Source organism: Salvelinus alpinus, chromosome 2, assembly GCF_045679555.1.
Source record: "Salvelinus alpinus chromosome 2, SLU_Salpinus.1, whole genome shotgun sequence".
NCBI classification, from domain to species: Eukaryota; Metazoa; Chordata; class Actinopteri; order Salmoniformes; family Salmonidae; genus Salvelinus; species Salvelinus alpinus.
The window spans coordinates 24,222,613-24,232,838 of record NC_092087.1 but is presented as its reverse complement, the minus strand read 5'-3'; the positions used below and the strand labels follow the sequence as shown (position 1 = coordinate 24,232,838).

The window sequence follows — 10,226 nt, the reverse complement described above, 5'->3', positions numbered from 1 at the left end:
ATTTTAATGCCCTCACTAGTCGCCATACATCTTCATCATAACTCATGGAGTTGAGTTTAGTCAGCTAGAGCTGATTCCAATAACCAACTCATCATCAAGCTTTGATGATTTGAATCGACTGTGTAGTGCTAGCGCTAAAAAACAAAACGTGCACCCAGGGGGGCAGGAGCAAGTTTGGGAAACCTTATAGGCTAGTATCCACCGTGTGACAATGTGCTATCAAGGCAAGCCCTAAAAATTGAGTGCCCTGGGGCTATTTTCGTCAGCTCTTTTGTAATAGCTCAGGAGTAGGGACTGGGCATCGTCTGACTCTATCGTTGAGAGACATGGACCAGCCGCGTACGGGACACACTTCATTGACTAATGTTAATTGTTAATGCTGACGCTCTGAATGCGAAAACAATCATTTCCCTGTCGTCATTAATAAAGATGTCATACAAAGCGTATGGCTGAATCAAACTGCGGCTCTATTGGACTTCAAGCGATAGATTGGGATGTAGGCTATGCGAAATTTTGCGGTTCTCATTGGAATGCGGTCATTTTTGTAATAAACAAACGCATGTGATGCTAAGGCGCATCTGCACTGCTGCCAAGAATAATAAGACTATTTGACTGTGAGTTTTCTTGTCATTGGATTGATAATCCAGTGGGATTATCAAAAACCTATGAAACGATTTGAAGGTCGCCTTCGATTTGAGATGCTGGCGATTAACTGCGCTTTAATTGTAGCGTTCATGCACAGCGGGACAGGTGAGTGGCCATCAATTAATTTGATATGATGGTTAGATTGCGGTTAGATTTTTGGCCATAGTATTACTGCCTCTGTTGGCGCTATTCTAACGACGCAGTGGATTATAGGAATGTATCATAACAAATTCCATTGTGGGATGAATTGGGCACACAGTGCCACCAGCTGCGGTTCCGTTATCTGCCTTATCTTTACAGTTATGACTGGAAAAGATCGAAACTCGTTCTTGATAACTCAGTAGCCTATCGCCCGATTTTCTCTGATATTATTGGGTTACCTTGGAAGATGCAACCTGAGATACACGTGCGCACATTGCTCCCTTTCCTGCCGGACGATCTGAGTTCATTGACACCCTCCCATGGGAAAATAGCCAATATGCAGTTATGAGATCGCATATTTTATATTTATTCTGCATTAACTCTCTTCCTCCACCCCATCTTCAGCCTCCAGGTGTGTAGACCATGCCTGCAGTCCTCCCATGGGCAACCTGGCCAGTGGCAGGACCCTCACCACCCTCTCAGGCTGCTGTGGGAATGGGTCCCACCACTCCCCATGCCCCACCCCCCTCCACCCCTGTCCAGTTGACCTTCACCCGCCTGCCAACATGGTGGATGATCCCTTCCAGCACCCAGACTCCTGGTGGGGCTCGGGCGTGGGCACTGACCAGGAGGAGGAGGTCCGTCTGGACCTGGAGACCCGTTTCTGTCTGACCCACGTGGTGCTGCTGTTCCACTCACCCAGGCCCGCTGCCATGGCCATGGAGCGCTCGCAGGACTTCGGCCGGACGTGGGAAACACTCAAGCTGTTTGCACAGAACTGCAGTCTGGCGTTTGGTCTTCCTGATGACACCAGTCAGCATGGCTCGCGGTGTACGTCCCGGTACTCCAGTGCCAAGCCGTGCAGCAGGGGAGAGGTAAAAGGACAGAGTGTCTCATGCACTTTGTGGGGTAAGACAAAAGCAGAGTTCTAGAAGCACAGTAGACATACAGTATATAGTAGACCCTTATGTTTCTCACAGGTGATATTTCGGACTCTGGGTCCTGGTGGATTAGTTGACCCCTACAGTCCAGAGGGCCTTTCCCAGCTGACCCTCACCAACCTCCGCCTCAGACTTCTCAAGGCTCAGACCTGCCCATTATCTGTGGCGCCTTCCACCACTTCTTCCTCCATCAGACTCTTCAAACCTCCAGCGGACCTGAATCTCCCCCTCCTCCCTTCCCCCCAGCCCAGCTCAGAGGGTCCTGCCTCAGCTCCATTTGCCATTTACACTCTCCTGGCTCGGGGGACCTGTCTCTGTCATGGCCATGCAGAACACTGCTTACCCCACAGAGGTGGACAGGACACACTGAAGGACATGGTGAGTGTGGTCTGCTCAGCCTGTGTGTATCTGTGTGCTTTAGAAACTCTTAAGTAGCTATGCTTGTCCTTTTATTGTGGATGTTTCAAATGAAATTGTATTTGTCACATGCGGCCAATAGACCTGATGTTTATTGCAGGTGGCTGGCAGGTGTGTGTGCACTCACCACACAGCAGGAGAACACTGTGAAAGGTGTGGCCCACTCTACAATGACCAGTCCTGGAAGCCAGCCAATGGCAGCAATGGGGAGCCACACCCGTGCCATAGTGAGTGCCCTACTAAAAGGGACCAGGCCCTGTTGGGTTGCCAGCTCAAATCAAGCTCATGTTGAGAGATTAGAGAAATACTTCAACATTGTTTATATTTCAGTTATTAAAGTTTCATTCAAACATGAACAAAATCTCCTGGAAAAGTTGTAGAACATGCAGGGAGGTCAAGGCTCCAAGCTAAACCGGGAGTGTTGGCAACCCTACCGTTGGGTGTCATTAAATAATCTCTTTCCTCCTTACTAACCGCTCCATCCTCTCCCCTGTCCGGTCGTTGTCTCCCTGTGCTCCAGAGTGTGAGTGTCATGGCCATGCAGAGAGCTGTCATTTCTCCAAGAGGGCGTGGCTGTCCTTGGGGGGCACCAGTGGGGGTGTCTGTGACGACTGCCAACACAATACAGCTGGGCGCAGGTGCCAGCGCTGTCGCCACGGTTACCACCGCCAACCAGCCATGCCTCTCAACTCCCCCCACGTCTGCACACGTAAGTCAGGACAACCTACAGACAAGTCAAAGAACGCTACTTGAAACTGAAAACATGTGTATATTAAAACAGTATCTCCCTCTAGTGGTATGATTTGTAACAACATGTGGGGATAGAGCGAGAGGAAACAAGGGAGAGGGTGTGTGTGTTCTTGCTAAGTCTGTGTGTCTCTGTTTCGCTCTTTCGCTAACAGGTTGTTGGTGTGACCCACTGGGCTCATTACCAGCCATCTCTGGGGAGGAGGGTCGATGGTGCCACCCCAGGAGTGGACAGTGCCATTGCAGACCTGGTGTGGGGGGAACAGGCTGCAACCACTGTCTCCCTGGATACTGGGGCTTTGGGGGAGAGGGGTGCAAACCCTGTGCTTGTCCCCAAAACTGTGACCCCCACACTGGGCTCTGCCTGGACAGGTAAGCCCTAAGCCCTATTTCTCACTACTAAATCTAACACTTCATATGTGGCTTTCTTTCCTATTTCCAGTTTCACTCCACAATAACATCTTACCTCTGTATTCTCGTTGTCACTTCATCAGCTATGCAAATAACCAGGTTTTAAATATACCTATGGGAGGCAAGATTCTTGCCATGGACCATGCCTTGACCAATGAGGGTGAGCCAGTGTGGTCAAAGCAACTGGCAGTCTCTGCCCTGCACTACACAGGTGAATAATATTGCACACTAGCATTAGAGTCATGCACCACCCACTACTTATTGCTTACCTTCATGGGTTTGAGTAAACATATTGTGCTGCTGATACTGTCTATGGCTCCTTCCAGGGAAATGCAGTTGTAAGGAGAGAAAGTTGAGGAGTGTCTCAGATCTCTGCAAGACCAAATATGCCTATGGTAAAATATTTCCCAAGGTTCTCACATACTGTACACATCCTACATTATTTTAAATGTACCCCTCACCTTTTCAGTGATGCATGTCTCCATGTGTGTCTGTGGCAGTGATCAAAGCCAGTGTGTTGTCAGCTTATGACAAGGGGAGCCACGCAGAGGTACAGGTCAAAGTTCGCAAGGTCCTGCGTTCAGGACAGGTGCCTCTCTCCCAGGGCACCCACAGTATCTACCCCCTCTCCTGGACTAGCCGGGGGTGCACCTGCCCCATTCTTAATCCAGGTAGCCCAATTTATACATCACTGAACTGAATATTGTGCGACTATATTCAGTAACATTCTAAATATCATCCCTATTTTTCCACAAGGTTGGTAGCTACTCTGTTCACTCTGATATATGTTCTTCTAAACAAGATGGAGGCTGAACCCTCTCCTCTCCCTCTTCTTCCAGGTGTGGAGTACCTGCTGGCGGGTCCAGAGGAGGTAGAGACAGAGCGGCTGCTGGTCACCATGCAGAGTGTGGTGGTTCCTTGGACCCCTCAACTGGGGACCCACATATCGGAGGGCCTAAGGCAGGGCTGCCCATAACAGAGCAATTTGAATGGAAATTGAGGGTTGTATCACTGGTTCAATAGATAATTCAGAAAAGGGACTGAAAGTCAGTGGAAAAGGCTTGACCGAGTGTCTTGACCAATGACTGCTATGGAAAATCTTGCCCAGAAAAGACTACAACCCTGCCATATGATGCAAAGAGGACTGACTGGAATCTTTTTAGACATTCTTGTGAAGATGATTTAACTTGGGGGAAATACCACACACAAACATAAAAAAAGCATCCTTCTGGAATCCAATGAATGTTTGGGTGGTCATATTTGAGCCATTCTTTTCTGCAAGCCAGTGTTAACTATCGGACACAACAAACCCTGGCATACAAGCTTTACAGACTTTGTGTATGTCAAAAGCCATGCCTTTTATAAATGATAACATCAAAATGCCTACTAGGTTCTATAACAATTTATTACATTCCAGTGCTGTCTCTGCTTTTAGTGTACTATATATTTATCAGTATCCAATTCCAATCATTTAGTGTTCCAATTAAAATGCTAAAAAATACACCTACTTACTTACTTACTTAAATATTGAGGCCCACAAGAGAGTGCACTGCTCTATTCTGCAGCCTTCTTGGTGGGGGTTTCCCAGGTCAGGCCACACTCCATTTTCTTTTCTATTGTTCTTCTCCATGTCTCTCTTCAGCGTAGTGCAATTGCAGGGTGCAGGTCTGGTAGTAATCTAAGTCTACACATGTCCCAGGCATCGGCATCTTTTTTCCCGCAACAAATAGGGCCTACAAAGTACATCAAAAGATAAACCTGAGAAACTTAAGTGTTACGAAAATGTAGCTAATATCTTAATCCAAGGCTGTGTGTGTGGTGCAGTTTTACCAAAGAATAAACTCAGGATCCCTAAGGAAGAATCACTTTCAAAGCATCATGGGCCAGTCGTATATATGAATACATAGCTTAATTTATGTTTGAAGTATTTAAACATAAGATTAGAAAGGTGTGAAAGGAAATGAGACATGGTTCAGTATGAACTTTAATCAGGAGAGGTTAAATGGGAGTAGCAGTCCATTAAGGTTTAAATTACATGTTTTAAAAGCAGGTGAAGGAAGTGCCTTCTTCACTGTGGATGGATACTCAAGCTTTGCACAATTTCATCATTGACTAAATCGTTTTTATACAATGATTGCCTAGCACCTGTCTAGATGCTACTGTATATACTCACCAGCCTTTCTTCATAAGAACAGGAGTTGTTGATAAAAGCAGCCAGCACCAAACATATTTGGCCTTTCAGGACCCTCTAACTAGAAAAGTCATACACTATATACACAAAAGTATGCGTACACCCATTCAAATTAGCGGATTATGCCATTTCAGTCATACCCTTTGCTGACAGGTGTATAAAATTGAGCACACAGCCATGCAATCTCCATAGACAAATATTGGAATTAGAATGGCCTTACTGAAGAGCTCAGTGACTTTCAATGTGGCACCGTCATAGGATGCCACCTTTCCAACAAGTCAGCTCGTCAAATTTCTACCCTGCTACAGCTGTCCCGGTGAACTGTAAGTGCTGTTATTGTGAAGTGGAAACATCTAGGAGCAACAACGGCTCAGCCATGAAGTGGTAGGCCACACAAGCTCACAGAACGGGACCGCCAAGTAATCCATCCTCGGTTGTAACACTCACTACCGAGTTCCAAACTGCCTCTGGAAGCAACGTCAGCAAAATAACTGTTCGTCGGGAGCTTCATGAAATGGGTTTCCATGGCCAAGCAGCCGCACACAAGCCTAAGATCACCATGTACTATGCCAAGAATCAGCTTGAGTGGTGTAAAGCTCGCCGCCATTGGACTCTGGAGCAGTGGAAACGCATTCTCTGTAGTGATGAGTCACACTTCACCTTTTGGCAGTCCGACGGACAAATCTGGGTTTGGCAGATGCCAGGAGATCGCTACCTGCCCCAATGCATAGCACCAACTGTAAAGTTTGGTGGAGGAGGAATAATGGTCTGAGGCTATTTTTCACAATTCGAGCTAGGCCCCTTAGTTCCAGTGAAGAGAAATCTTAACGCAACACCATATAATGACATTCTGGACGATTCTGTTTCCAACATTGTGGTAACAGTTTGGGGAAGTGCTTTCCTGTTTCAGCATGACAATGCACTATTTTGTTTTCTTTTACATTTAATTTAACAAGGCAAGTCAGTTATGAACAAATTCATATTTTCAATGCCTTTTACTCCAGTGGGTTAAGTGCCTTGTTCAGGGGCAGAACGACAGATTTTTACCTTGTCAGCTCAGGGATTCGATCTTGAAACCTTTCGGTTACTAGTCCAACGCTCTAACCACTAGGCTACCTGCCGCCCCACAAAGCGAGTTCCATGCAGAAATGGTTTGTCGAGCTTGGTGTGGAAGAACTTGACTGGCCTGCACAGAGCCCTGACCACAACCCTATTGAACACCTTTGCCCATGATTTTGGAATAAGATGTTTTATGCGGTGTCCACATACACTACATGACCAAAAGTATCTCAAAAGGCCCAAATCCTGAGATTTACACGCACACTGCATCTCAGATTTTCACATAAATCATGTATTAATGTCATTGTGATTTGCGTAAATGTATGCATTAAACACATCTCCATCTTCCATGGAAACTGCATTATGCACCACATAACAAAACCCCAGTTGGCTCGCAGTGTTTCATTCTCTCCTTAGAGGAAATTATTGCATAGACACAATGGATTTCCACTTTCTTAGGGCGGTCATTTGATGGAAAAATCTATTATATAATAGTAAGGCAATGTAGGCTGTGCTAAAACTCAGATTTAACTGAAAAATACAGGTTGGTGGAAAAACTTCCTGCCATCAGCGACGTTCAGGACTTTTGAGAGAACTTAAGTGGGAAAAACAGACATGTCACATGATCTTCGACCAGCAACTGAGAACAAGAGTAATCAAGCTTTAATACTAGCTCAATTGCTTACTATGATCCGTCAAGCACAAACATGAAGTCAAGTAATCACAAACGACCAGTAACAGTAACATTGACAGTAGGTTACACACCTCCAGTGTAGCATTAACGTAGAATGGCACAACACATCTGATTTGAAGCTTGATAAGCAGAAAAATATGTTGGTTGCGAGTCTTAACTAAAGTCCCCTGCAGAAAACGACCCCCCCCTCTCTACAAACTTGGCACTGTAGGAACCTCAGGAGCTCAACAACCACTACAATAAATCCTATGAAATGTATTTTGTATTGTCCTCCTCTCACAGCATTAACTGATATTCCCTGGAAGAGACATAACTCCTCTGCAGTACTAGGCCCCCTTTAAAGTCATTATCCTTTGTGATGAACGTTGAACCAAGAGATAAAGTCTGAGGCACCAGTGAACACACAGCTGATCTCCCATGAAAGTGGCCTGTGCTCAGCAGTGGTTTAAGAGAGACTGGGGGATGCTGGGTGATTTTAGCTGGCAGCCTGGCTGTCTGTGGGTGGTGTATTGTCGGATGACGGGGCAGATTCAGGTGTTGGTGGGGACGGGGTAGAGTTACTAGAGGGCACTGAGGCTGGGGAAGAGTCCTCGGTGGGCACAGGGGCAGTAGAATCAACGAGGGGAGGGGCAGCACCGTCAGCTCCCTCGTTCTCATCCTCCTGGGGGTAGAGCTCGGGGTACTTCTGCATACACTCCTGCATAGCACGGAAGTTGTCGATACACTCTGAACCCTTCACCTCTTCATTGCTGTAGTGGAAGCAGGAGAAGGCCTCCTTGAACTGTGTCCCACAGGGCCCGCTAGCCATCCCTCCCAGGCATGGACAGTTCCAGTTGATCTCCCCACTGGGCAGGATCAGGCCTAGAGGAATAGGGATATAATCATGTATTGACATGGTTGTAATTGCGACCCTTCATCATTCTTCAGTATACACCTCTTTGGTATCTTTGTAATGACTACACTACTGATGAGTGTTTCATAATCCTTCCACATCCCCAACATGAATTCACAGAATCTACAGCCCACTGACCCTGATCTTCGTAGGGGTCATTGGGGTCATCTGCAATGAGCTCAGCGTTGCTGGGCGCTTCATGGTCTTCCTTGGTAACGAAAATAATGCGATCTTTACCTGGCAAGGAGAAAACATAGGTGAGGTCAGCATGAGAAGATGGCATCTCCAAGGAAACAACAGGCACAGAGTTGTAACCATGAGATACTAAATGCACTTCCCCTCCCCGGTTTCCAGGCTGGTTTTAAATCAAAGTGGGAGACCATAAAAATTAATGGTTAATATTGTGTATATTGTCTGACCGACCCCCCAAAAACAACAGTGCATTTGTCTATTGGATCATTGCACACTGTAGACTATTAATGTTGGCCATAATAGCTGTTAAGTTACCAATTCAACAGCTGTTTTTCAACAGAGTTCTGCACACATAGTGTTAAGTCAACAGGGTCCTGATATAAAACAAACTGAACTGTCACCTGACATGACCTGCTCTTTGACAGCTCCGAAAGAAAGTCCTCAAGACTCTTTAGCTATCTGGCTCGTTCTACTAATAGCCTATCTAGCTAGCTACCTCTACAAATCGGATTAATACTGACATAATCTGATTGCCCTAGTTATAGACCGCGTTGAACCTATAACTGGCTATCTACATGGAATTACTGCACCAATAACGCAGGAATAAGCAACGCTGACATGCTACTAGTAGCTAGCCAACATGCTAGGCCAGTCAATGACATTGCACGAGCGAAATGAATGAAAATGTGAGGATGTGCGTCATTAACCTTACCCTCTTGCTTGCAGTACGACATGACTGCCGGTGGTAATATCTGTCAATCCTCTACTTGTTTTACAAGTAACGACGGTTTATGTCCAACATTTAGCTACTGTGCAGACATTTAATGACCGCCCGGCTATCAGTGTCTTGACAGCAACACTAAAAAAGTACTACCAGGTCACAGAATTTCGAAATTATTCTAAATAAAAGTCCCCCACATGAAAAGCGTAAATGTGGGTTTTAAAACATGTTCCAATGTCAAATAAATGTCCCCAATGTGAATCACTGGATATGAAATATACACTACCGTTCAAAAGTTTGTGGTCACTTAGAAATGTCCTTGTTTATGAAAGAAAACCTTTTTTTTTGTCCATTAAAATAACATCAAATTGATCCGAAATACAGTGTAGACATTGTTGATGTTGTAAATGACTACTGTAGCTGGAAACGGCTGATTTTTTAATGGAATATCTACATAGGTGTACAGAGGCCCATTATCAGCAACCACCACTCCTGTGTTCCAATGGCACGTTGTGTTAGCTAATCCAAGTTTATCAGTTTTAAAAGGCTAACTGATCATTAGAAAACACTTTTGCAATTATGTTAGTACAGCTGAAAACTGTTGTGTTGATTAAAGAAGCAATAAAACTGGCCTTCTTTAGACTAGTTGAGTATCTGGAGCATCAGCATTTGCGGGTTTGATTACAGGCTCAAAATGGCCAGAAACAAAGACTTTCTTCTGAAACTCGTCAGTCTATTCTTGTTCTGAGAAATGAATGGTATTCCATGCGAGAAGTTGCCAAGAAACTGAAGATCTCGTACAACGCTGTGTACTACTCCCTTCACAGAACAGCGCAAACTGGCTCTATCCAGAAGAGAAAGAGGAGTGAGAGGCCCGGTGCGCAACTGAGCAAGAGGACAAGTACATTAGTGTCTAGTTTGAGAAACAGACGCATCACAAGTCCTCAATTGGCAGCTTCATTAAGTAGAACCCGCAAAACACCAGTCTCAACATCAACAGTGAAGAGGCGACTCCGGGTTGCTGGCCTTCTAGGCAGAGTTCCTCTGTCCAGTATCTGTGTTATTTTGCCTTAAGAAAAAAATATCTTAATCTTTTTATTGGCCAGATATGGGATATTTCTTCGCCTCTTCACTGTTGACGTTGAGACTGGTGTTTTGCGGATACAGCAAAGGAC

General features: G+C 45.5%; 2 protein-coding genes across 3 annotated transcripts; one reads left to right on the top strand and one right to left on the bottom strand.

The window, feature by feature from the left end:
- Positions 1-203: 203 nt before the first annotated feature.
- Positions 204-4,803, top strand: LOC139557223 (netrin-4-like). Its single transcript, XM_071371743.1, has 10 exons — positions 204-750; positions 1,192-1,661; positions 1,767-2,105; positions 2,245-2,371; positions 2,665-2,853; positions 3,047-3,263; positions 3,386-3,513; positions 3,629-3,697; positions 3,803-3,973; positions 4,142-4,803. Exons 1-10 carry the CDS (start codon positions 666-668, stop codon positions 4,276-4,278), a joined length of 1,932 nt encoding a protein of 643 aa, XP_071227844.1. The 5' UTR covers positions 204-665; the 3' UTR covers positions 4,279-4,803.
- A 2,390-nt stretch (positions 4,804-7,193) lies between these two features.
- Positions 7,194-9,241, bottom strand: LOC139557229 (mitochondrial intermembrane space import and assembly protein 40-like). 2 transcript variants are annotated; one of them, XM_071371758.1, is made up of 3 exons: positions 9,043-9,241; positions 8,277-8,375; positions 7,194-8,107 (listed from the first exon to the last, which is right to left on the bottom strand). In XM_071371758.1, the coding sequence occupies exons 1-3, from the start codon at positions 9,062-9,064 to the stop codon at positions 7,722-7,724; spliced, it is 507 nt and encodes a 168-aa protein (XP_071227859.1). In that variant the 5' UTR covers positions 9,065-9,241; the 3' UTR covers positions 7,194-7,721. The 2 variants fall into 2 exon arrangements, with proteins under 2 accessions (XP_071227859.1, XP_071227867.1); XM_071371766.1 differs by lacking the exon at positions 9,043-9,241 and adding an exon at positions 8,732-9,005.
- Positions 9,242-10,226: the final 985 nt, after the last annotated feature.

Excerpts from the sequence above, each read along its gene's own strand:
- LOC139557229 (XM_071371758.1), bottom strand. The coding sequence starts at position 9,064 with ATGTCGTACTGCAAGCAAGAGG. Across the intron at positions 8,376-9,042 it reads GTCGTACTGCAAGCAAGAGG|GTAAAGATCGCATTATTTTC; the intron begins GTAAGGTTAATG and ends TCTCCTTGCCAG. Across the intron at positions 8,108-8,276 it reads TGACCCCTACGAAGATCAGG|GCCTGATCCTGCCCAGTGGG; the intron begins GTCAGTGGGCTG and ends CTATTCCTCTAG.
- LOC139557223 (XM_071371743.1), top strand. The coding sequence starts at position 666 with ATGAAACGATTTGAAGGTCGCCTTCGATTTGAGATGCTGGCGATTAAC. Across the intron at positions 3,698-3,802 it reads CAAGACCAAATATGCCTATG|TGATCAAAGCCAGTGTGTTG; the intron begins GTAAAATATTTC and ends TGTCTGTGGCAG. Across the intron at positions 3,974-4,141 it reads CTGCCCCATTCTTAATCCAG|GTGTGGAGTACCTGCTGGCG; the intron begins GTAGCCCAATTT and ends CTCTTCTTCCAG.